Genomic DNA, 27,123 nt, shown 5'->3' with positions numbered 1-27,123 from the left:
GTTTTCAAAAAATAGCAGGGTTAGCAGATTTCATATGCATGCAGGTAACAAGTCTCTGGACTGTTGTTAGCCACCGCTAACAAGGACTTCCTCAAGCTAAAAGCACATTACCCGCTTGAACACCACCATTGGGGCTATAAGATTTCACGTCAGCTGTACAACATTGCCAAACTAAAATATTGAGGGTTAAACTGGCGAAATCATTCAAGAAAACATATTTATGGCCAACTAAAAAGAATTTGTGAAAAAATAGGACGCACCTTTTCCCAGCCATGCTGTACGACACGCGTGACGCCGACACACAATTACCCACAATACCCCGGTGCTGTTGGTTGTTTGGTTTAGTGTCAACTGGTGATGCTGGCTCAATTTTGTTTATACCTTAAAAAAATGTAATTCCCTGAAAGATATGCAGTCGCTCAAAGTCCCCAGGACAATATTTATCAGGTTTGATGTTAATGTTAATGTATTGTTCCAAAGGGGGCGAAAAAAATCGTTCGGCGAATACGATAAACTAAATATTTAGAGTTGTGTCGTGACGCTACATATGGGCTTTAAGTGGAACGAGACACGCGACAAACCTTGGAACACAGCGTTGCACAATAAATATTGGCGATAACACGAGATAGAGACATGAAAGGAACGCCCGTCAAGGCGACCACAGGTACTAGCCAACGTGGCCGTCTTGCGACCATGTTGAAAGGGTCAATGTTCCCATCAAAGCAATGCATGGGCATTGAAATTAGACGTATTTTGAACTGAATTTTACGATACCTACTTTCTTCTTAACACTCACGTAGGTTCCATCAATAGAGAACATTGAAAACGACGTTTTATCTTTGAAACGTTATTCCCATTTCCGTTGTTGTGTTTTTACACAGTTGTATGAAGCACGATGTGTCGGTTTGTTTTCTTGCGCCCTTATATACATGGCATGCTCACCTTTCCCCTACTATCTTAAGCGTAGCCGAAGGCATGAAATATAAGAGGGTGTGCCTACAAATTATATCGGCGTTGAGAAAATAGGAACTGACAAAACGATGGCCACGTGTTTTGCACAAGCGCAGTGGTATCATTCAAAATCACTTCCGGACTCAGAGTCGGACGAGCGCTCACTTAAGGTCGCCTCATTTCAAATTATATAACGAGCCTCGCTAACCGAAATTTAACCCGCACTTCGATTATTCAAAGAATATTTAGTTGGAATAAATCTTACTTGTGCAATATTTAATAATTGAGAAAAAAATAATAGCTCTCCACTTTGTACCGGCTCCTCTCTTTTAAAGGGACACTCATCGTTCCACCTTAACAATTTTAGCGTCCATACATATTTTTTTGTGCATTGACGTCAATCCTATACAAGACACAAAACAGGCTTTTTCTTTAATGTGTCCTTTGCTTCAGACGAATATGGACCCTTCAGACGAATATGGACCGATAGCCCCACCGCTGTAGCCGATTTCCGAACATTCCTGACTGCAACAGCTGCAGGCTCATCTTCCATCATTTCGGGAAAGACACGAATTGCAAATATAACCGCAACAAAGCTACCGGTAATGACCAAATATTCATTTGTTATCTCTTTTTCTACTTGTGTTTTCTATGGATAGTAAGGGTCCAGGTTTCCAGAGTGATGCATTAATTTAACTATAAACGTTGTTGCACAGTGCAGTACGTACTGGATTTACGTTGCCAACACGAGGATGGATAAAAGCTTTGAGGATGCTCCTTAAGATTAGCTGGCGAGCTCCATGGGCATTTTAAATAAGATGTCCGCAGACCCTGATCAGTATGTGCGTGTGCTGCGAGCCGATGTTGCAGACATGGACATCCTAAAGCTATGATGCCCGACACCTGCGGAGTTAAACGACGTGTGTCATACTCGAGTGAAAACACAAGAAACCAAATCTACTTTAAACAAAATATGTCGTTTGCTTTTGCTTCAACTTTCAGCCTGAGCGCTCAGCTTTTAATGGACATTGGACCATTCATTGTTTTTGTTCTTATTTCTTTTCAGAAGGTCACTGGGGGTAATCTTTTCCAGTGAGTTCTCCCCTCCGCCAGCTAAAATAATAAAGCAAACACCAACTGTACACACGAAATAATGATGAGGCTAGGGCAAGCAGAGCATTGAAAAATCGTCCAGATTTGATTGACAATACCAAAGAGTTATTAAGTTTTATAATGTGCAGAAGTGTAAAAATGCACAATAACACTGACGTGTTTTTCCAGTTTTTGTATTCTTATTAAGAGACACCAGATGTGCAAAATGATAGATAAATATGCTGATCTGTTTTACAACAACCACAGTAATAATGATAATAATACAATAATACTGTAATAATGAATGTGACAGTGTCAATCAAATGTGAGCCTTAGTCACTTTTCACAAAACCTTTTCTTCAACGAGTCCTGTGGCAGAGAATTTCGGTAGGTCTCAAATGTATCTAAAAAGTGTCAGGTGAGTTTAGGTATTACAGCTGAATTTCACAAGTTTATTTGACTTCATTGTGATTAGTTTCAGGAACTTTGAGTATTCTGTTAAAGGTCATTGTCAAGTTGCATTTTTCTCTTTCCAATTATATTTCAAGTAATTATGTACATCCTGTATGCTACATTGTAGACCTAATACTTTATTTTTTTGGGCTTTAATCAGTGTTGAGACCGAGTGCCCGGACAGCCTACAGTTTGATTTGATTTTATGGAACGTTGTTGTGCTGACAGACTTCCTGTCATAGCTGTCAGCATAAGAAATACAGCAGTAACAAAAAGAGCCGTGATTGCTTTGGACAGCTGTCTTAACACCTGCTGATGAATCAAGTGCTTTCAGGTGGAAGACAGATGTCAAAGGATGTTTTATTCTGTACCTTTTTATGATTAATGACAAGCATTCTTTCAGTTTCCCAGAGTGCGGCACAGGCACGAGCCGACGGCCGCCATAGCCGGCGCCATGATGGAAGGAGGCATGCAGCTTCTGAACCGCGACGGCCACAGCATCTCGCACAACTCCAAGCGCCACTATCACGACTCCTTCGTGTCCATGAACAGGATGCGACAGCGTGGGCTGCTGTGCGATATTGTGCTCCACGTCTCCAGCAAAGAGATCAAGGCACATAAAGTGGTGCTGGCTTCCTGCAGCCCTTACTTCCACGCCATGTTTACCAGTAAGTTCAGTGCAGTCCACATTACCCCCCGAAACTACCCTGTGCCCCATTTTTCTTTGTGTTTTCAATTCTTTTTGAAGTTTAATGTCAAAGATGACAGGAGTGGAGTAAGCATTACCTTCTGGTTGTCAGCATTATTGTTTTCCAGCCTCCTTTTCTTGTCTGGGGCACAGGTGGTCTGTGGCATTATGTGTCTCACGTTTCTTCTCCCTGCTAGAAAAATGGCCTCCAGTCTTTCAGACACCAAGCTTCATGTGGTCTAACTTTGTCACTAATGAGCTCATTTTCAGTCTGTTTAACTATTCGCTTAATTAAAGCCAGTGCAGCTGTTTTTTTGAAAACTAGTGATGGGCCTTCAGTGACCTGACAGGTTTCTGCAAAAATGACATCACTGTTTTGTGCTGCACTGCTGTTCTGATATTACTCCTCTCTCTGCGGTGTCATGAATGTACAACAAAGTTATACAGCATTGATAATTATATTTTTCCATTGCGTTACAACTCCTATAATTAATATTCTAAAGACAGCAAGAATTGGGCTTGAGAACATAAACCTATGCCAGAATGAAGGATGTATCACCTTAGTTGAGTCAACTAATCAGTATAGCGCAGTAACTGTGTTGGCTCACCGGAAAAAAAAATGGTTCTGGGTGGGAATGTCAGCTTGAAGTGGCTTCCTCCAAGTTGATGTTGATTACCCTCGACCTCTTGCCATCTCGAGTCAGCTGGCTCCATCGTTGCTTTGACCTGCATAGAAAAAGTGGTACTGTAGACAGATGAATGGTAACTCCTCTCATTGTGTGCTCTCACGTAGATGAGATGTCAGAGAGTCGGCAGACCCATGTGACACTGCATGATATCGACCCCCAGGCGTTGGAACAGCTCATTCAGTTCGCCTACACAGCGGAGATTGTGGTTGGGGAGGGTAATGTTCAGGTAAACTACAGATTCAATTCTTCCCTATGCATTGAACAGACTCGGGATGATTCCGCCTACCATTCCTTCTTAGACGTTGCTTCCGGCTGCGAGCCTGCTGCAACTCAACGGGGTGCGAGACGCCTGCTGCAAGTTCCTCCTCAGCCAGCTGGACCCCTCTAACTGTCTGGGCATCCGAGGCTTCGCCGACACGCACTCCTGCAGCGATCTTCTCAAGTCGGCGCACAAGTATGTCCTGCAGCACTTTGTTGAGGTGTCCAAGACAGAGGAGTTCATGCTGCTTCCACTAAAACAGGTGAGTGTAGGTGCAGTAATGCATCCAAAGGTGCATTCTAACCTCTGTGTTTGTGGCTGCACTCTGTCAAAACTCTTGAAGGGGACAGAGAGTGTGATCATGAGCGTGACACAGTAATGTGATACTTAAGTCTTTTTTTTTTTTTTAGCAGACCTGTGCTCTTCCTCAGCTGAGTTCATGAATCGCAGTTACAATAATTTTATTCTCCCACCGAGCTGCCATTGACTTATTTCATCTCCCGCATCAAGTCAGCCAAGGCAACGCCTATTCAGCAACTGTTCACTGCAGCAAGGTTTTCATCTCTAAAAGTTCTCTTTTCCATCCAGCACTCTCTGTTTAGCCAACAGAATTTTTTATTCTCTGAGCCATCAAGAGTATTAATTTTTCACTGTGGGTGCTTTTGTGTCATCCTAATGAATTAATGTAATTTGCAATTCTATAATGCTACGTCTAAACCGACCATCGGTTATATTAACTTCAACTTACTATAAGTCAGTAGAACAATGTGTTTTCTCCCAGCCAGGAAACAAATAAAGCTATAATGCTAACAATGAAGTAAATTAGACACAAATATAACAGAAAAGCAGTATTTTATATTGGCATATAAATGGCCTGTAATGGGTTAAAGGTATTAGCATAACGGGGCATATCTCAAGTTTAAAGGGAGGTCCCACTACTAATAAAAAAAAGGGAAAAGCTGTTGTTGTGATAGTGTAGAGTGCCAAAGGATGTGTGATTTAGCATTTTATTCGACCTTCTTTCTGTGCCTTCTCTTGCATTTTATTGAAAGAGTTGACAAACAGCTTGTCTAAAGTCCACCCCCAGTGCCATTAAAAGAGATTATTGAGTGCGTAGTGAGTGCGCCACTAAAGTTAATGAAAACAATGGAGGTTATGTTGCATAACGGCAGAATAAAATTAGATATTAGTTGGTTAGTTTTTTTTAACTAGCCCATTTTGTGAGCCCGTCACAAGAGGCAACAAATGTGGATAGATATAATGTTCTCCAGTTGTCATGTTTTTATGATGAGTGGTCTAGTATAATAATTTGCCCTTTTCTTTAAAAAATAACAAATGTTGAATATTTCCTTTTTTTAATATTCAATGACATTTTTATATCACCGAAGAACAATGGAAACAATATTACCTGTCCTATAATACACGTCAGTAGCTGCCATTCATTTGAAATAGATTTAACATATTGTAGCTCTACACATGGCTAGGTTGTGTGTGCTGTGCATGTTTACAGTTTTTTTTTTCTTAAGGGTCTGTTCTGGGAGAGTGCCAGAGCCAACCCGGTCGGGATATTGAAGAGGGTGCATAGCTTTAAAAATGGGTTAGGTTGGTCTTTTTGCAGGTTGAAAAAAGCAACGTCCAAACCTGGCTAATCTAGTGGATGAGTGTATACTTGAGGGTGCTAACTGCTGCCCTCATCTAACCAGGCAGCAGCTGTCTGCTCTGGCCCAATAAACCCACCCAGCCTTGTCTTAATCTGAGAACAGTGCCAGCCGAGCACTCAAACTGCAGCAGTCTGTGTACCACGGAGACACATTATGTGTCTTTCATATAATTTAGCAAGGTTTACCAAGCCTTCAATTTACATGTCAATGATTATGTGTGAATACTCCGTATTACCTTCCAGGTGGCAGAAATGATTTTGTGGCTTTCGTGCATGCTGAGTGGTGAAAGGCATAAAATAATACAAATACTGTAAAGGAATACATATACAAAAGCTTGTGTAAGGGAAGAAAGGAAGGAAATAGTCAACAGTGAGTCATATACAGGAATACCCCTTAGAGAACGAGAGCTAAAGCCTTCACTCCTGCCAGTTGATTCCATTGCATGTAGTTGATTTGATGTATTTTTTACCCTAAATAGTTTTTAGCAGGCCATGCTTTACATTGAAGAACATAAGTATTTGAACACCCTGCTATATTGCAAGTTCTCCCACTTAGAAATCATGGAGGAGTCTGAAATTTTCATCGTAGGTGCATGTCCACTGTGAGAGAAATAATCTAAAAAGAAAAATCCAGAAATCACAATGCATGATTTTTTTCAAACGATTTGTCTGATACAGCTGCAAATAAGTATTTGAACACCTGTCTATCAGCTATAATTCTTACCCTCAAAAACCTGTTAGTCCTCCTTTAAAAGTCCACCTCCACTCCATGTATTATCCTGAATCAGATGCACCCGTGCAAGGAAAACCAAGGAGTGGCTTTGTAAGAGGCATATCAAGGTTCTGCCGTGGCCTAGTCTCCAGACCTAAACCCAATAGAAAATCTTTGGAGGGAGCTGAAACTCTTTGTTTCTTAGCGACAGCCCAGAAACCTGTGTGATCGAGACAAGATCTTCGTGGACGAGTAGCCAAAATCCCTCCTGCAGTGTGTGGAAACCTAGTGAACAACTGCAGGAAATTTTTGACCTCTGGAATTGTAAACAAATGCTGCTGTACCAATTATTAACATTGGTTTTCTCAGGTGTTCAAATACTTATTTGCAGCTGTATCACACAAATAAATTGGAAAAAATATACATTGTGATTTCAGGATTTTTCTTTTTAGATTATCCCTCTCACAGTGGAGATGCACCTACGATGAACATTTCAGACCCCTCCATGATTTCTAAGTGGTAGAACTTGCAATATAGCAGGGCGTTCAAATACTTATTTTCTTCAGTGTATATTGCCTACTTAGAAATGAGGCTTTTGATTTCTTCAGTGATCATTCATCAGCTGCAATACACAAAAAAAGTTCACACACTCATTTATTTAACATAAACCCAACTAGAACCAATTTGTAATATGGATTACAGAAACAAAAAATAACTTGGCGGAACAGTGGCGCAGCTGGAAAGCGTTGGCCTCACAGTTTGGAGGACCCGGGTTCAATCCCAGCCCTCCCTGTGTGGAGTTTGCATGTTCTCCCCGTGCCTACGTGGGTTTTCCTCCCACATCCCAAAAAACATGCAACATTGACTGCAGACTCTAAAGTGCCCCTCAGTGTGATTGTGAGTGCGACTGTTTGTTTGTTTCGATGTCCCCTGCGAGTGACTGACAACCTGTTCAGGGTCTACCCTGTCTCCTGCCCATTGACAGCTGGGATAGGCTCCAGCACTCCCGTAACCCTTATGAGGATAAGCGGCTAACAAAATGGATGGAAAACACAACTCACGATTGTTTTACTTGCGTTGGCTGAGGTGCGTTGTTAAGCTTTGTTCTTCCCATGTTTCTTTAATCATCATGTTTGTTACTTAATCCTCTCCTTGCAGGTCCTGGATCTGATTTCCAGTGACAATGTGAATGTACCATCTGAAGAGGAAGTCTACCGGGCTGTGCTGAGCTGGGTGAAACATGACATAGATGGCCGCCGGCCACATGTTCCATGGGTAGGACTCATTTCACCCGATATGGTTTCTGACTGTAATCTTACAAATCAACCTATCAAAATTCTGCGGTCCTGTCAGTTGATGAAGTGCGTGCGGCTCCCACTGCTGAGGCGAGACTTCCTGATGAGCAACGTGGACACGGAGCTGCTAGTGCGTCATCACTCCGAGTGCAAGGATCTTCTAATCGAAGCTCTCAAGTATCATCTGATGCCTGAGCAGAGAGGCGTGCTCAACAACAGCAGGACACGACCTCGCCGCTGTGAGGGCGCCAGTCCTGTGCTCTTTGCTGTTGGTCAGTGACAAAAGCTCAAGATGATCAAATCAATTTAAAATGACCCAAATAGTGTTGCTTGATCGTTGTGTGTATGTGTGGTGGGTACTTTTTTTTTTTCCTCTAGGTGGGGGAAGTCTGTTCGCCATTCACGGAGACTGCGAGGCATACGATACCAGGACAGACCGCTGGCACATGGTGGCGTCAATGTCCACTCGGCGGGCCCGGGTGGGTGTGGCAGCCATTGGAAACAGACTGTATGCTGTTGGCGGGTGTGTTCACCTTTGCTGCTCCTCCCATCTTGTCACTTTAAGGGTCTCTAATGCTGGGAACAATGCCACTTATTTAATTGTTCTGGATTTAAAAACAATGTCTGCCGAGAAAAAATATTCCCTCTAAACTATTCTCAGTAACAATTTTTTAGGCTTGTATTTTGATTGCACATTTGATTTTCAGACAGATTGATTGCATCACTCACCATAGAAAAAGAATTTCAGTAGATGACTTAACACGTGTGTTTTGTTTTTTGGGGTTTTGGGGATTTTTGGAAAGTGATCATGAAATGGTCACAATCTTTATGTAAATGATAACATTAATACAAGTCATGCACACCGTTGCTTTCTCTTTGTGTTGCATTTTGGTCATTCATGTAGCATTGTCACTCTGTAGCACAGGCAGTCTGGGCCACAGGCCATTTGGGGACAGCTGTCAATATTTTAGCAGCCCATGACATAAAATACAAACAACATTTGGAGCTGCCCACAACACTTTAACTAACTAACTAACTAACTAACTAACTAACTAACTAACTAACTAACTAACTAACTAACTAACTAACTAACTAACTAACTAACTAACTAACTAACGAAGGGGGCAGAATGGTAGTGTGAAAAATGTTGGGGTTTACAACATGCACATTCAAAACTCCTACAGTACTACTACCACTCAGAAATTGCCTTTATAGGGAAAAATGGTTTGCTACACTATATTCTCTGTGTCAATGTCGGATTTGTGAACTTATCATATTATTGATCCCCAGGTAGACAGGTTTTTGACTGGCAGTCTACTACAGATTACTTGTTTTGATTCAGTGTGTGGATCTGTGCTGGTGCTCAATTCAGGAGCAGATCTATTCTAATACTGGGAGGAACCCTATCCCAAAATTCAGGAAAATCCTTGCTAGTTTTCCTCATCACCTTTAACAGTAAGCTGTGCCATAGGAGTTTTTCAAAAAGACTAACTACAATATATTTAAAACAGTATATACTAGCTTGATGGCCCGTGCAACGTGTGTCCTTTGATTATAAAAGTTTGGTCTCCTGCTCTACAGTATAAAAAGGTACTTTCTATTCATTTGTGCACTGTGATTCAGGTATGATGGGACCTCTGACCTGGCAACGGTGGAGTCATATGACCCCATCACTAACTCCTGGCAGCCTGAAGTTTCCATGGGAACGCGACGGAGCTGTTTGGGTGTGGCTGTCCTGCATGGATTGTTGTATGCGGCTGGGGGTTACGATGGAGCTTCATGTCTTAATAGGTGACCACAAACACACACACACACTAGTATGGTTCGGTTACATTTGTTTTTAGTCGTCTTTTGTAGACGTATTAAAAAATGTCCTCCCTCTTTCTACAGTGCAGAGCGTTTTGATCCTCTGACCAGCACGTGGACTTCGATCGCTGCCATGAGCACGCGCAGGCGATACGTTCGAGTCGCAACTCTAGGTAGTTGCTTCATTGCGTAACATCAAGACGGACGGATGCTCAACTGCTTAGGTTTGAGTGTTTCTGCTGACTTTCCCCCTTCCAGATGGCATCTTGTACGCAGTTGGTGGTTATGACAGCTCCTCACATCTTGCAACAGTGGAGAAGTACGATCCGCAGGTATTTTTTGCTCCAACATGGTAAAAGCGGATGAATTTGCGGGATGAATATGAATTAATGAGCATTTCTAAACTGTTGGATCGGATGACCAGAGCAACACGTGGACACCCATTGCCAACATGCTGAGTCGACGCAGCAGTGCCGGTGTGGCGGTCCTGGACGGCATGCTGTATGTGGCAGGCGGTAATGATGGCACCAGCTGCCTCAACTCTGTGGAAAGGTTCAACTCCAAGACCAACACCTGGGAGAGCGTGTCTGCCATGAACATCCGCAGGTTAGTCTGCAATCGCAAATTAAGGTAGAACAATGTTAACGTGGCAAGGGGCATCTTGGATGAAAAGCAAACTTTACAACAAAGGACTATTGTGGCCACTATAAAAAAAAAAAACATCTTTAAAATGATGAGGTGAAAAACGTTCAATTGAGAAGAATTTGAGTGAATGTCAAAATCTTTCAAACAAATGTAAATGTAATATACCATTATTCATTGGGTACTATCATTAAATATTTGTTATAAACATTTCTGCTGGATGAGTTCACAATTCCAACAAAGGTGATTTCATTGCATGTGCGCAATCACAAACCGTTTATACTGATGCTGGTCCTGTGCAGTTGTCTGATGATAAACTACTTTGCTCTTGCAGTATGAATTCATTTTATTTTTTTCCGACTTTATTTTTGTAATATTACTACTTTAAATCATACTATGACTTTAAACCTTTAAAAATAAAAATAAAATCTTTCTCCTTAAGTTAATTAAGACTGTTCCCATGAAATTCGATAAATTCTAGAATTTGTATACAATATGGCCTTATTCTGGTAAAATTACTTTTTTGACACAAAATTATATGTTCATGTCCTATTTTATTGGTCATGAGATTACCAGTTTAGAGTTTATGAAGTATTACAAAATCACATCACATTTCCTCACAAATTAGTCGCTCAGTAGTTCAATCAAACAACTATCAAAATTAACTACAGAGTTGAAAGAGAGGATTAAATGTATAGCATGGCTGCTGAGACATAATTTATGCACATAATTGACCGAATTTACAACTTTGTTGTATTTTACCACAATAATGACAACATTTTTGCAATATTTATGTGACACAATACTATCTGTCCATCCGTCTGTCCGTTTTCTTAGCCTCCTATCCTCACAAGGGTCACGGGAGTGCTGGATCCCATACTAGCTGTCACCGGGCGAAAGGCGGGGTACACCGTGAATTGGTGGCCAGCCAAACGCTGGACACATGGAGACAGACAACAGTCGCACTCACAATCACACCGAGGGGCAATTTAGAGTGTCCAATCAATGCTGCATGTTTTTGGGATGTGGGAGAAAACCGAAGTGCCTTGAGAAAACCCACGCAGGCATGGGGAGAACATGCGAACTCCACACAGGCGGGTCTGGGTTTGAACCCAGGTCCTCAGAACTGTGAGGCCAACGTTTTCCAGCTGCTCCACCGACCCGGCACATTACTAATGAATTAAATATAGAATATGACTGCTGTACTGACTTGACATTATTGGGACATTTCATTTAGGGATGTTCTCTTAAATCCTTAAACGGGCTTATCCCTCACTTGTTTTTGTGTACGATGATTCATGCAGTTGCATGCACACATACTCGGACAAATATAGATGCAGCAGATCAGCTCGGAGCAGTGGCTTTCTGAGGTGCAGCCATCTTGGATTAGTGGATGTGTCAGCTAATTCGCTCGATCCGCTCCAAACACACTTACACACACACACACACACACACACACACACGCTCAGAGACCCGCTTGCCTTTGTGTTAGTCAGAATGTAGTAGGAGCAAGTGCAGCCCCATGAATAAACCATGGTGCGAAGCGCTTTTATTATCCAGTTGCTGGGAGGCTCAATTTACAGTTCAAGACATGTCACCCTGTGCTGATATCTAATCTGTCTCTTGACCCGAATATGTGCCAGTGTGGATTAAAAAAAAAATCAGTTTTAAAAAAATCTCGTTTTATAATTACTTATTTTTTGTGATGATTTCAGCATATTTCGATACATATTTCTAGTCATCACCAGTGAACTGGCATGTTGTTACAGTCAGGCCTTGTTGACATAAATTTGTATTTTGACATCCATTAATTTTCTTAGCTGCTTATCCTCACAAGGGTTGCAGGAGTTCTGGAGCCTATCCCAGCTGTCAACAGGTAGGAAGCAGGGTACATCCTCAACAGGTTGCCAGCCAATGGCAGGGCACATGGAGACAGGCTCCAGCACTCTCCACGACCCTTGTGAGGGTAAGCCACTAAGCAAATGGATGGATGGATGGATATTACTAATACTAATACTGATTGGACCAACAGGATGTGAGTGAGTGTCCTACCATGGCACAAGGCAGAAAAATAGTTGGTGCGCTAGTCAAGAGTTTAATGACTTAATTGCCAGAGCGGAACAAGCTTTCCCATTGGAAGGAACTGGAAGGGCTGGTGGCCAGGATGCGGATCCTGCCTGTTCTGGTCCTCGCGTGGTGGCGACAATCCGTTCAGTGGTTTTGATTGTCCGTTGCAGTCTTGAGTTTGCCTCAAACCAGACTGTGATGGAGGTACACAGTACTGATTGGATAACTGCTGGGTAGACCTATCTCACCAGCTCTTGTGACAGGCCGGACACCCTGTAGTTGACATTAAATTGGGCTCATCACGCGTATTCATGTTTCTGGGGATTATAGTTTGTGTGTTTGTATGTTAACTTTCAGCTATTATTATAGGCCGCTACTATTCGGTTGATTTTGTTTGTCCCTCGAAGGAGCACTCACGATTTGGTGGCCATGGATGGCTGGCTGTATGCTGTGGGAGGTAATGACGGCAGCTCCAGTCTCAACTCCATCGAGAAGTACAACCCGCGCAGCAACAAGTGGGTGGCGGCCTCCTGCATGTTCACGCGCCGCAGCAGCGTGGGCGTGGCTGTGCTGGAGCTGCTCAACTTCCCGCCGCCGTCCTCGCCAACTCTCTCGGTGTCCTCCACTAGCCTTTGACACGGGGTCATCGCTTGGTCGACCTCAGCCTCCAATGCTGCACCCCAGACCGGTTCTGGGAAGAGACGTAACTCCTCGGTTTGAGGAGGAGTAGGAGGAGGAAGAACACGAGGAGAGGGGACGGGTATGACTGCGGCTCTTGGCCGTTTTTATTAGCACTTTGGTACAGATTGGTTGCAAAAATATAATCAAAATATGAATTACGACAGATTTACACTGAATTCGACTGAGCTACTGCCGCCCCAAAGGTCTATTTTGTTCAATGAAATTGAACAGTTTGCCTTAGTGTCCAACTTGCCCAATTCACAACCAAGCTCCCTCCCTTCCAGAGTATAAACATATTCCAAATGAAGATTGACCAGCCTTTGATTAAATCGCACCTTATTTGCCAACACCTTAAAATGTAGCGTTTGCAGTAGCACGTTGGTTGCTTGTAACAAACTGTGCATGTTTAACGACGGCTGGCAGTGACTCCCGAAGTGGGAGGCTAAAATGAGTTAGTGCTGTTAATATCACGCTAGGGGGCACTAACATGCAATGTTAGCCCCCACCCCAATGCCCCACACTCTAAACGCACACTGTGAGACAGCATGAACAACACAACGCAGGACCAGCCGAGCCCTGGTGCCTAAATGAATTAAAAAGTTTTATGTCACAAAAAGAAACCCCCCCCCAAAAAATCTGAGGACTTTTAAAGTATTCATAAAGATGTGAAAATATTAATGTTTAACTTTAAAGATGTCCAGAGAAGAAACGAGATGAGATACTTATTTAAGAGTGCTTCATTCTATTTATGGTATATGTGATGTGGACATCATCTATGGAAATAATCAAGCATGAAAGCTTGTGTTGAGAGTGTATCCTAGATTAGTTTGGTAGAATTTCATTTCATTCCCACGAGGGATGGACATTCTGATGACTTTAATGGATGATGGGTAAAATTGGCAATAATAATGTTGTTTTATGGATATCAATGGAAAGTACGAACCTCAGTTCCAATGCAATCGGGATGAATACAATAATTTGCAAACCATTTTCAACCTTAATGCAGTTGAACACACAACTAAGACAATGCATTTGGTCAAGAAATATCTTTGTTGTGGTTAAGTTAGTTATGGTTAAAAAAAGGGTTTGCAAATCATGGTATTGTTTTCTTTATCTTTTAAACTACTTCCCAACTTAATTGGAATTGGGGTTTGCAGAATTTCCATTTTGACGCCCGTGTCATTATGAGCAGAAAAACGATGCTCGGAGGACTTGTCATTGTTCGGCTGTAGCTCAATTTGCCGTCGTTGAAGTCAAAATGTATTGAGTGCTAACTGCTTTAAAGCATGCTCAACAGTGCCTATGCTGGTTGCAGCAGAGTGGTGCACTCATGTTGGCCTCATTTGCTTCAAGAAACAATTGATACAAAATCAGTTCTACACAAGCGACAATAAACTGATATAGCTATTTTTCCACCTTTTTCCGTTTTACACTGCCACATGTATGATAATGATGTGACTTAAATACCACAAGGGCACATGGAGAACTTTGTCATAAAATGAAATGATAGCAGCATGCAAAGATGGATTGCAGGACTAAAGTTGAATGCAGCTGAGATGTATGATGATCATTCTGCCCCCCACATATTTTCTGTCTTGTATTTGACACTCTCTAGATAGAACCAATCCGACTCCTATTAATTACTGCTACAAAGTATGGATGTATATTATAACCTTAACATTTCTTTTGTGGATGTACTTTTTAATTGCCAGTATTGAACGTGCATCATCTAGATGGAACTTACGTAAATTATCAGGAGACTTTGCCCTTTGTTTGTTATGTTGAAGAACTTCTTTTTCTACCTCATTTTTCAGTTGTTGTCAGAGTGTATCCACTCAAATCAACCTGCACACGTCTAATGGAACTGCTACGGTGGGCTAAATCCCACATACGGCATGCAGATCCAAATGTAAATAGGAAGACGGTACAGTGAATCTATGTTGTTCAATGTGAATGTGATTGTAACTTTTTTTTATTTTATTTGTGCTTTGCTTGTATGTGGTGAATGTTTATTTATTTTAACTTTATTCAATTTTGCACTATTGTAAATGGAGCAATAAAAAAGTGAAATAAAGATGTTCCAAAAGTGACACAAGGTGAAGACAAGATCTAATTCCTTAAATCAGCAGATTGTAGCCACACACTTTCAAATATTGCATCTTAATGTGAAAACCACGACCTTATGTTGCTATGCTCACTTAATACAACATTACATGGTCTCCTTTTACTGTCAGCTATGCAGACAGCTGAGCACTCTCATTTGACCCTTACTAAAACCTCACTTGCCTTGCACACGTTTTTATTTAAATCAAAACAGACGTAAACAAAAATACAGGCAACCTGTCGCAACACTTTCATAATAGAATCATATCTAATGGAAGAGCTATATCTAAAATTCTATCCATCTATCTAGATATCTGTTTTATCTGTCTGTCTGTCCCATCTAATCTAATCTAATTGTACTTTATATGCAGAAAATGTGCCAACAGTTGCTCCATGACTGCAATGCTGCCAGTGTGTTTAGATTTCAAATAGTTGCTTCAAGAAAATAGATACAGAATGTTTTATGAGCCTGCAGACAAGTGGCAAACTGCAGTCTATATTTTTTTAATAATACATTTTTTAATACACGTGCGCTCATATTTGTTTGCACATATATGAATTTTAAAAGAGGTTTCCAGCCTCACAATTATTGGAAGACAAAAATGTAAATTGAAAGCTAAATTTGTTTCATCTTTTGAAATAATGCATTTAGAAATGCATGACTTTGTATAAGACCATTGCTAAAAACATTTTATTGCAGAACTATTTGGCATAAAAGCATTTATAGTCTCATATTAATTTTCATAAATATATATGTGTGTGTGTGTGTGTGTGTGTGTGTGTGTGTGTGTGTGTGTGTGTGTGACGGCTTTGTGGAGCAGCTGGAAAGTGTTGTGTGGGTTTGCATGTTCTCCCCGTGCCTGTGTGGGTTTTCTCCGGGCACTCCGGTTTCCTCCCATATCCCAAAAACATGCAACATTAATTGGACACTCTAAATTGCTCTTAGGTGTGATTGTGAGATCAACTGTTGTCTGTCTCTATGTGGCCTGCGATTGGCTGGCAACCAGTTCAGGTTGTACCCAGCCTCCTGCCCGTTGACAGCTGGGATAGGCTCTAGCACCCCCCGCGACCGTGAGGATAAGTGGCTAAGAAAATGGATGGATGGATATGTGTGTGTGTATTTCCCAAGGTTTTGTGTGTGGCAGGGGGTAATGAGGCCACCCTTTTGGAGTACATTCTTAGAGTAGACTGCCGTTTGTCATACAGCGTGCAGATTGGTGAGGAATATTTTGGGGGAAAAATGAGTAAACAGTTTTTCATGTGGCTGGTTCTTGGCTACCCCCCTAATACCTCACTCCCATAAATACTTCAAAATTCAAAAGTTCAACATGCTTATTGGACTTTTACCCCCAAATTTTTCTCGATTGCGAGAAATTATAATAAACACAATTTGAGGAATGCTTAAACTGACAGCGATTGATCTCGCCTTCAAAGTGAGGCCAGGGTCCAATTAAGATTCCTTTATGTTGGTCCCGTGTGAGAACTTTGGCACGTCGGACCCTCCGCTGGACACCTGATGTTTGGGCTCCCATACCGAGACCCCGTTTTAGTGGGCCGAGGTGCGACTTTAGCACCGTTGCTTACATCCGCTGAGTCTGGATCAGCAGCAGGGATCGACTCCTCATTTGAAGCTGCCACACATGGAGGGAGTGAGATCGGGATTTTATTGATTCAATCGGAAAATCTGAATAAAGAAAGGGGTTTGACACATAATGAAACAAACACATGCAATGTATTACTAAAGCAACTTGTTCATGTTGGGTAATATGACATAAGCATGTTCAATCTTGCCTGGTTTCGTCAATGCTCAATCCCACGGTTGGCGCAGATCCTCAGTGAAGCTTTAATAACATTAAGTTTGACTAAGAAGTTCAGCACTTTTATATTTAATATACATATATGTATCCGCATAATCACCATGAGTTTATTGAATATTAGTAATTCTGTGGTGGCACGGTGGCTCAGCTGGTAAAGCAGTGGCCTCACAGTTCTGAGTTCCCGGATTCAATCCCAGACCCGCCTGTGTGGAGTTTGCATGTTCTGTCTGTGCCTCCCTGGGTTTCCTCCCACATCCCAAAAACACAGAACATTAATTGGACACTCTAAATTGCCCCTAGGTGTGATTGTGCGTGCCGCTGGTTGTCTATGTGGCCTGCGATTGGCTGGCAACCAGTTCAGGGTGTACCCCGCCTACTGCCCATTGACAGCTGGGATAGGCTTCCGCACACCCCGTGACCCTTCTGATGATAAGCGGCAAAGAAGATGGATGGATGGATGGATTGATAGTAATTCTGTCAGTATAATATAATCAATGTCTTTTCATTAGTTCTTGATAGCAAAAATTTTTCCAGAACACCACTACCGGGACTCAGAATTCTATCATTGTTTCTATGCACTGTTATTGATTTAAAATTTTTTATTATTAAATAACTACTTCTTTCATCATTCCAACCATTACATTATGTGTAATTACACATTCTAAATCGTTCCGTTGGTGATATCCTATGGAGCCATTTGATGATTGTTATTCATTTAGACATTTGAGTGAGGTAATTGAATAGGGATAAGATCATATTATTATTACAAGGGAAGAAAAAAAAATATTTTAAAAAGACCTCATCCGCTAAAAGCATTAAGATGCTGAAAGAGCAGGTACCATTCATACACATCAAAGAGTCATTGCAAAAAAAAAAAAACCTCAAAGATTCTGGAATTAGATTATTTGGACAGATGAAAGCAAGGTCAACCTGTCAGGATGATGGGAAGAGAAATGGATGAAAGGAACAGCTTGTTATCCAAAGCATTCTACACCAAACAAGGTCGAGGTTGTCGTATGTTGTGGGCATGTACTGTAGAATGTAGCTGGGAATGACTGTTGATTTATTAGAAAATAAAATGTACTTAACAGATACTACGTTCATTATGTGGCATGGATATGACTTAGTTTTGCTGTCTTTTCCAACCCTTACTGAGTCGATGTACATATTTCACTTGAGAAAAATCTCATGGCACACAAAAATGCTAGAAAACATATATAGACTGAAATAATGACTCTCTTTCCTGAATTTATTCACAAATGTAAATTATGTGCTCTCTGTAATCTAGTGAAAGAAAGAGCCTTCATTTGTCTGTCTGTCACTGTATGTCACTGGCACAGATAGATGGCCAAAGATACATTATTTACAGTATCTGTCCATTTTTGGAGGGTGGGGTGGGCATCCAGTCCCTCTAAAATAGTGTTAAATCGCCCAAAAGTACCGTAATTTGCCATCTATAATGGGCGCCCTCAAAATTGACCTCCTAATCCTGGAAAACCCTTCAACCTATGCAGTATAAAAGTCATTTATACAATGCATAATTTTGCTTGGCGGCACGGTAGTTCGGGTGGAAAGCGTTGGCCTCACAATTCTGAGGACCCGGGTTCAATCACAGCCCTCCCTGTGTGTAGTTTGCATGTTTGCTCCGAGCGCTCTGGTTTCCTCCCACATCCCAAAAACATGCAACATCAATTGGACACTCTAAATTGACCCTCAGTGTGATTCAGAGTGCAGCTGTTTCTCTCTGTGCCCTGTGATAGGCTGGCAACCATTTCAGGGTGTACTCCGCCCCTTGCCCGTTGACAGCTGGGATAGGCTCCAGCACTCCCCGCGACCCATGTGAGGATAAGCGCCTAAGAAAACGGATTGATAATTTTGCTTCTATTCATATGATCAAAACATGAAATATCGTGTTTTTTAAAAAATAATTATTCTGAAGCTAAACTCTGGATTTAAACATGTAATACTTTTTCTTAATTTTCTTGCTCTTATTTTGAAATTCGCTGCCCTACTTTTTTTTGACAAAATGAGGAAATACACAGTTCTGCTCATCTATTTGATTGCCCAGGCATAATTCGTAAGATGGGTCCAATTCTTTAAAGAAAATATGAAGGTACAGGGAATGGAAGTCTACATCTTTTACATAACCTTTAGGTGGTGGTAGCATTTTGGAATGAAAGTACAGTTTTTTTATAACCGCTAAATGGCAGCATAATCCATTTGGCCCAATGTGTCATGCTCCTGGATTCCAGCCAGGGCTGGGCGTGGCCAGCTAATCTGAAGGTGCACACCTGCGCCTCATGACCACGGATTAGACCCAGTACATATAGGACCCGGGGGACGACAGATACTCCGCTAGATCGTTGCTCTTCATGCCTCGTTCCCGCACTCCTGCTTTCCCGACTTCTGATCTCCGTGCACCGACCCACGCCTGTCCACTGACCACCCTTGTAAACCCATTCGTACTGGTACTACGGATTGTTTGGACTGTCTACCTGATCTCAGACCTCGGACCGAATAAAGGTTTCCTCTGTACTGTCTGCTGTCTCTGGAGTCGTGCATTTGGGTCCACCCTTGAGCCCCGCATCGTGACAGAACGATTTAGCCAGAACATGGACCCAGCCGACTCTGAAGCCATTCGCCGCGCGCTGCAAGTGCAGGGCAAACGCCTGGGTGAGCAAGAAGCTGCTCTCCAGGGTATGACTCACCAGATCCAGGAGCTCTGCGCCCAGCTGGAACCGTGGCTAGCCTCCCAAGCTAGCGCGGCCGCTCCTGTGCCTCCCCGTGCCGCCATCACTCCGCTCTCTCGACCAGAGCGGTTCTCAGGCGACTCCGGTAACGTCAAGCCCTTCCTGGCGCAGTGCGATCTCCACTTTGAGCTGCAAGCGTCCGCTTTTCCCACGGACCGCTCCCGGATCGCCTTCGTCATTTCCCACATGACAGGGAGGGCGGAGGCATGGGCCACCGCCGAGTGGAGCCGTAACTCGGAGACCTGCCGCTCATGGGCGAGCTTCGTCTGCGCGCTCACCCAGGTGTTCCAGTACGCGGCTCCGGAACGCCAGGCGGCGTCCTCGCTCATGACAATTCGCCAGGGACGTCGCCGCGTGTCCGACTACGCCATTGAGTTCCGGATTCGGGCTGCCGAGAGCCGTTGGAATGAGGAAGCCCTCCATGACGCGTTTTACGAGGGACTGTCCCCACAGATCCGTGGCCACCTCGTGGCCATGGATCTTCCGCCTTCGCTTAACTCCCTCATCGCATTGGCCCTCAAGGTGGACCAGCGCCTCACCGTGCAGAGACAGATGGAGGGCCTGAGGGAGGAGGAGAGGGAGAGTCGCAGTCCGGTTGCTTCCGCTTCCCGGCCACCCGTGTTGTCGGCTTCATCGGAATCCATGCAAGTGGAGGGGCTTGGCGGCTCAGCAGAGGAGCGCTTACGTCGGCGACGAGAGGGACGCTGTTTTTACTGCGGGCGTTTGGGACACTTGATCGCTCGCTGCCCGACTCGACCAGGGCACTCTGACATCAGGATCTCTACTCCGGTGAGTGTGCGGTACACCGCGGCGGGGTCAGGGAGGTCCCTTCTTCACCTCACCTTGGGAACGGACTCCCGTTCATGCACTGTGACGGCTTTCATTGATTCTGGGTCGGTGGCAAACCTGATAAATCCCCGCGTGGTCGAAGAGCTGGGGGGAGCAACCTTCCCCACGCAACGTCTTCGTCACGCCTATGCCGCCAACGGCAAGTTCCTCTGTCGGGTTACACATCTCACTCAGACGCTACGTATGAGCTTCCCGGACGCTCACTCGGAGCGTATTAGCTTCCATGTCCTCAACGCACGTAGTAGCGACATCATCTTGGGCAGCCCGTGGCTCAAAGAACATAATCCGCACATAGATTGGACCACGGGTCAGATCAAGAATTGGGGAGAGGACTGTCTCAGTCGCTGTTTCGCTGTCCGGAAAGACAGGGGTATTCAAGTCGCGCCGGTTCAGCTAACAGAACCTAGTACCGTCCCGGACCTGACCGCGGTGCCCTCCTGCTACCATGACCTACGGGAGGTCTTCTCTGAATCTAAGGCAAAGTCTCTGCCGCCACATCGGTCATACGACTGCGCGATTGAACTCCTGCCAGGCACCTCTCCTCCCAGAGGGAAACTGTTCTCGTTAACAGGACCAGAGCATCAAGCCATGAGGGACTACATCGAGGACTCGCTGGCAGCCGGACTCATTCGCCCCTCATCCTCACCAGCCGGTGCGGGGTTTTTTTTTTGTCAAGAAGAAGGACTCCACGCTGCGACCCTGCGTCGACTACCGAGGACTGAACGACATCACAGTCAAGAACAGGTACCCTTTGCCGCTTATCTCTACAGCATTCGAACTCCTCCAGGGAGCCCGGATCTTCACCAAGCTCGACTTGCGCAGCGCTTACCATCTGGTGCGGATTCGGGAAGGGGATGAGTGGAAGACGGCGTTCAACACCCCCACAGGGCACTATGAGTATCTTGTGATGCCTTTTGGACTGACAAACGCCCCGGCCGTCTTCCAAAACTTCATTAACGACGTGCTTCGGGAGTTTCTGAATAGATCTGTCTTTGTATACCTGGATGACATTCTCATCTTTTCAGCAGACCTAACCTCTCACATTCAACAAGTCAGAGAGGTGCTCCGGCGTCTGCAGCAGCACCAATTATACGTGAATATGGATAAGTGTGAGTTCCATCGGGCATCGGTGTCCTTCCTGGGCTTTGTCCTGGCTGAGGGAGAGGTACGGATGGACCCCGGGAAGGTCGACGCGGTGCTGCGGTGGCCTACCCGCACCAACAGGAGGGACGTGCAGAGGTTTTTGGGATTTGCCAATTTCTATAGGAGATTCATAAGGAACTTCAGTTCCGTGGCCGCTCCTCTGCATTCGCTCACCTCGCCACATACCACCTTCGACTGGTCCGGGACCTGCCAGGAGGCCTTCAGCAGGCTCAAGGCAAGTTTCACTACTGCGCCCGTTCTCATTGTTCCGGACCCAGATAACCAGTTTGTGGTGGAGGTGGATGCATCGAATTCAGGAATCGGAGCAGTCTTGTCGCAGAGGAGTCCCAGGGATGGAAGGATCCACCCATGCGCGTTCCTGTCTAGGAAGTTGACCCCGGCAGAGAGGAACTACGACGTGGGAGATAGGGAACTGCTGGCGGTCAAGAGCGCGTTGGAGGAGTGGCGGCACTGGCTGGAGGGCTCGCAAGTACCGTTCGTTGTCTTCACGGACCATAAGAACCTTGAATACCTGAAGTCTGCGAAGAGGTTGAACGCCCGTCAGGCCAGGTGGGCCCTATTTTTCACCCGCTTCCACTTTAAGGTGTCTTTCCCCCCACGCTCCAAAAACGGCAAGCCGGATGCACTCTCGCGGATACACGAGGGAGCGCGCACGGATTCGGACGCCGCTACTATCCTGCCAGCGGGGTGCTTCGTGTCCGGTTTCACCTGGGCGATCGAATCGCGGGTGAAGGAGGCCCTGGGAGAGACACCGCCACCCGCGGATTGTCCGTCGGGCCGCCTTTTCGTCATCCCATCTCTGCGGGGAGACGTCATCAACTGGGCCCATACCAACAAGACGGTCTGCCACCCGCATATGGCGAAGACGCGTTCAGTGGTCGAACAAAGGTTCTGGTGGCCTAATCTCAGCAAGGACGTAAGGGAGTTCGTCAACGCCTGCCCGGTGTGTGCTGCCAATAAGACTTCCCGCCTACGGCCTGTTGGGGAGTTGCAACCCCTGTCCATCCCCTTTCGTCCGTGGTCACACATCACGCTGGACTTCGTCACCGGCCTGCCGCCTTCACAAGGGAACACAGTGGTGCTGTCCGTAGTGGACCGTTTCTCCAAGATGGTCTACTTCGTGCCGCTTCCGAAGATCCCGTCGGCCAGACAGCCCAGTTGGTATTAGACGAGGTAGTCCGTTACCACGGCCTACCTCAGGACATCGTTTCGGACAGGGGTCCGCAATTCAGCGCCCGTTTCTGGAAGGAGTTCTGCAACCTCATCGGCGCTTCAGCGAGTCGGACATCGGGTCATCACCCAGAGTCTAAAGGCCAGACTGAGAGGATTAACCAGGAATTAGAGACCGGTCTTCGATGTCTGGCATCCAGGGACCAGAGCACGTGGAGCCAGCACATCAAGTGGGTGGAGTATGCCCACAATTCTCTACCCTCCGCTTCAACAGGTATGGCTCCACTCCATGTCGTGCATGGCTACCCTCCGTCCCTGTTTCCTCCACTGGTCACAGACTCGCCAGTTCCGTCAGCCCTGGCCGTGGTGCGACGCTGCAAACGGACCTGGGAAGCAGCTCGGAGGACACTGCTGCGCATGAGCAGCGCCTACAAGGCCGCAGCAGACCGCAAGAGAAGGGCCGCACCAGAGCTCAGAGTGGGACAGCGAGTGTGGCTCTCCACCAAAGATCTCCCGCTGCGGACGGAATCCCGCAAACTTGCTCCCAGGTTCGTTGGCCCGTTCCCGGTTTCCAAGGTTATTAACCCGGTCGCCGTCTCGCTGAAACTGCCCAGGTCGATGAGGGTGCACCCTACGTTCCACGTCAGCAGACTTCGCCCGAATCGCACGTCGTCGCTGGCTCCTCCGCTCAAATCCCCCCCGCATGGTCGACGGTGGGTTGGTGTATACTGTGCGCCGGTTGCTGTCTTCCCGCCGCAGAGGAAGGGGGGTCCAGTACCTGGTGGACTGGGAGGGATATGGCCCGGAGGAGCGCTCTTGGATCCCCTCCCGCTTCGTCGTGGACCGCTCCCTCATCAGGGACTTTCACGCGGCTCACCCTAATGCTCCTGAGCCGGCCGTTGAGGGGTGGGGGGTACTGTCATGCTCCTGGATTCCAGCCAGGGCTGGGCGTGGCCAGCTAATCTGAAGGTGCACACCTGCGCCTCATGACCACGGATTAGACCCAGTACATATAGGACCCGGGGGACGACAGATACTCCGCTAGATCGTTGCTCTTCATGCCTCGTTCCCGCACTCCTGCTTTCCCGACTTCTGATCTCCGTGCACCGACCCACGCCTGTCCACTGACCACCCTTGTAAGCCCATTCGTACTGGTACTACGGATTGTTTGGACTGTCTACCTGATCTCAGACCTCGGACCGAATAAAGGTTTCCTCTGTACTGTCTGCTGTCTCTGGAGTCGTGCATTTGGGTCCACCCTTGAGCCCCGCATCGTGACACAATGCTTACATACCATACATTTCATTGACTTTTGATAATTTAAAGTGTAGAAAAAACACATTAAATCTACACAAGAAATTACAGTATGTGTTTATGGGGAGGATTAAATACCGTACTGGTGGTCCACTTTTTTTTTTCTTCCATTGGGTGGTGCAAAACCCCAATCCATAAAACCGAGTGATGCCCCTGTATTCATCCATCCATTTTCGGAACTGGTTATCCTCATGAGTCACAGAGCAAAAGGTGGGCTACACCCTGGACTGGTTGGCAATCAATGTGCAGGAAACTGGAGTGCCCAGAGGAAACCATGCTAGAATGGGGAGAAATCATGAAAGTCGTAGCCTGGGATCAAACCCACGATGACAGAGATAAATGATTTAACCTGTTGATCCCCATGCCACCTTTATATTTAGCAAGTAACATTTTTTTCAGACCAATTGAGCAAAATTTCACAATTTCTTGAAAAATATATTTGTGAAGACAAAGTGGGTGCATTGGACTTACAAATCAAATTGGACAGTAATATGTTCCAAGCATTTCACGGAGGACTGCCTTGAAAATCTGGTACAGCTTTCACTTGGCTTTGGTAGCAAATAAGTATGTATATGTTCAATTGTTGACAAGTATTTACCTATTTTTAAATTTAAGTAAAATTCTGATGCAGATATACTGTATATGTCAGCTAATATCTATATCCATGTGATCTTTAGGAGGTGATGACATTTGGACACTGTATAAAGTTATTGTACTGTTGATGCTGAGGTCTTCCTGAAATTCTACTACGGCAGTGTGTGCTCTCAAGTGTTAAGTGCATTATTTAAAATAGGGGCTAAATCTTTAAACGCAGAACAATACCGAGGGTTTAAATTTTTGTTTTATGCTTACTCAGTCCCTAGTACAACAACAACAACAACAAACGACTCACTGTTGTGTGCAAGCAGCATCAGACATTTAAACGTGTTTCAATTTGATTATTTCGTCAACAAGGTGTAGGTAGATTTCTTGAGGCACCTACCAGTCTGTGTTATGGCTGCAAAGTTCCACATCAAATTCGTTAGCACTCGCAGAATCTCGTCCTTGTGATGCATTCAATGCTCAGACCGTCACACCGGTTCGAACATATATGGTTGAATTACACCCGCATGGGATGTTTTTCGAACATGGGAAGAATAAGAAAATTCCTCCTCTTCAGTTCCTATCTCTTCCACAGAGCATTCTGTAGATTATTGGTTGTTTGTCACTATGCCGAGTTGAGGCATACACCTCTCCTAGGCGTTATGGGTTGGGCCCCTTATCTATGTTTTAGTTATATACCTGCGGCAGTCTATGTCTAACCGCTCACTCTGGAGTTCAATAAACACTCATTGCTTCGGAAACCTGTGTGATCTCTTATGCACGCACAAGAAGCCAGTAGCATTTACATATTCCATAAAAACGTCTTCATCACTGCAGTCTATCTTCTCTAGATCCCACTCGCGTGTATGATTGCCTATGTAGGAAGCCATTGTTTACTTGGGTTGCCTTGGTGTGACGTCACACGGAAGCAGCTTCAACAGAGCCTCGGTTTGAAACGGACAAGGGAGGATTTCAGATTACAAAGAAAATGTGCACTCTGGCGTTAATTTATTTCATTTCTGTTGTGTTGAGAATTTTTAAAATATTTTAAAAGAAATTTTAGGTACATTTTCATGATAGAAAAATAAAATACATTTTCTCTGGATTAGTACAATATGTGCAGATGGCTTAGTAAAAGTCTCCTTCATTGTTGCCTCTTTTTTTCCCCTGGAAGATGAAGCATACTTCAAACTTTGAATACATAACTGAGTTGACCTAATCTAGGAAACCCCTGGAATATTTTATGGAATGCTCGTGAAGTTGTGAGGAATAGTGCTGTAGATGTTTGAGTCACCGTGACGGCTGCATGTCTTACCAGGCCCACTGTCATCATTTTCCATGATGGGCCACATATTATGATGACATCTCAACACACTATCTATCTATCTATCTATCTATCTATCTATCTATCTATCTATCTATCTATCTATCTATCTATCTATCTATCTATCTATCTATCTATCTATCTATCTATCTATCTATCTATCTATCTATCTATCTATCTATCTATCTATCTATCTATCTATCTGGGGTTTCAACTGTTTTTGTTGCAATTCATGCATAATTCTGACACATAATATTTATTTTCACTGAATTCTGATGAACATTCATGAGGAAAAACAACCAAAATATAAAACATGGCCATTATTTTAAAGGCATTCTTGCATTTTTCTGGTGCTCATCTAAGTTGGTACATTGTTCATACAACTTATTTTTTTTTAATATTTCATCAAACGCACTGACATCATGCATACCAAAGCCTGTGTGCTAAACATAATGTTGAAAGATTTCCAGGTTCATTTTAATCTTATCTCACAGTTAGCCTGATGTCATATGTCATATTAGCACACAAGCAGCTGAATCAGTCGGCTCCACTGCTGATTAAATCTAATTTATTTGACCTCGTCACAGGTTGCAGAGACGAATACAGAAGATCCGGAGAACAATAAAGCTGGAGACTGCGAAATTGACTGTTGGTGCCTCAGGAGCATCCGTTTTACAACCAGTCCAACTTGTTAGCCGGCAACAAGCTGCATGTGTTTGATTTTACGACTAAAATGGCCGCAAACACCGACAAAGAAGAACATAAAAACACATAAAGAAAGCACACCTGTCCGACAACTGATAAGACATACAGTACTGATACCATTTCATCAACTCCTTCTTTGGAATGGAAAATGTATTCTTAGAGTTGTGGGTTGGAAACTCGATGTAATTTATAGCTTTATTGTGAATTTTAATTCGGAAAATTAAATGGAAGGCAACTCTTAATCTCTCCATATTAAAATGATCTCTTTCATTGTCGCTCTGTCATCATTCAGATTCTGGCCAACTGAGTTTTAAGGTTTGAAACCAGTTCATCTAATCACTATGTACTTC

General features: G+C 44.3%; 2 protein-coding genes across 10 annotated transcripts in view; one reads left to right on the top strand and one right to left on the bottom strand.

Annotated features, from left to right (window-relative positions):
* Positions 1-1,076, bottom strand: part of noc2l (NOC2-like nucleolar associated transcriptional repressor) — a 28,059-nt gene extending 26,983 nt beyond the window's left edge. Inside the window, exon 1 of one of the 3 annotated variants that reach the window (XM_061801598.1) lies at positions 943-1,076. In XM_061801598.1, coding sequence (XP_061657582.1) covers positions 943-1,076 — 134 coding nt within the window. The other 2 variants (XM_061801614.1, XM_061801605.1) reach the window with 2 other exon arrangements.
* Positions 309-27,020, top strand: klhl17 (kelch-like family member 17). 7 transcript variants are annotated; one of them, XR_009792315.1, is made up of 13 exons: positions 551-664; positions 1,405-1,553; positions 2,900-3,164; positions 3,978-4,099; positions 4,173-4,394; positions 7,663-8,071; positions 8,178-8,322; positions 9,423-9,590; positions 9,690-9,778; positions 9,864-9,937; positions 10,030-10,211; positions 12,722-13,074; positions 26,656-27,020. XR_009792315.1 is itself a non-coding variant. In XM_061801673.1 (13 exons), exons 1-13 carry the CDS (start codon positions 634-636, stop codon positions 12,948-12,950), a joined length of 2,007 nt encoding a protein of 668 aa, XP_061657657.1. In that variant the 5' UTR covers positions 551-633; the 3' UTR covers positions 12,951-15,043. The 7 variants fall into 7 exon arrangements, 5 of the variants coding, with proteins under 5 accessions (XP_061657675.1, XP_061657657.1, XP_061657642.1 ...); XR_009792316.1 differs by lacking the exon at positions 26,656-27,020 and adding an exon at positions 14,810-15,043; XM_061801673.1 differs by lacking the exon at positions 26,656-27,020 and having other exon boundaries at positions 7,663-7,779; positions 7,858-8,071; positions 12,722-15,043.
* The last annotated feature ends 103 nt before the right edge of the window (positions 27,021-27,123 follow it).

This window comes from Syngnathoides biaculeatus, chromosome 2, assembly GCF_019802595.1.
Source record: "Syngnathoides biaculeatus isolate LvHL_M chromosome 2, ASM1980259v1, whole genome shotgun sequence".
In the NCBI taxonomy this organism is placed as follows: Eukaryota; Metazoa; Chordata; class Actinopteri; order Syngnathiformes; family Syngnathidae; genus Syngnathoides; species Syngnathoides biaculeatus.
This window is presented reverse-complemented; position numbering and strand designations above follow the sequence as displayed.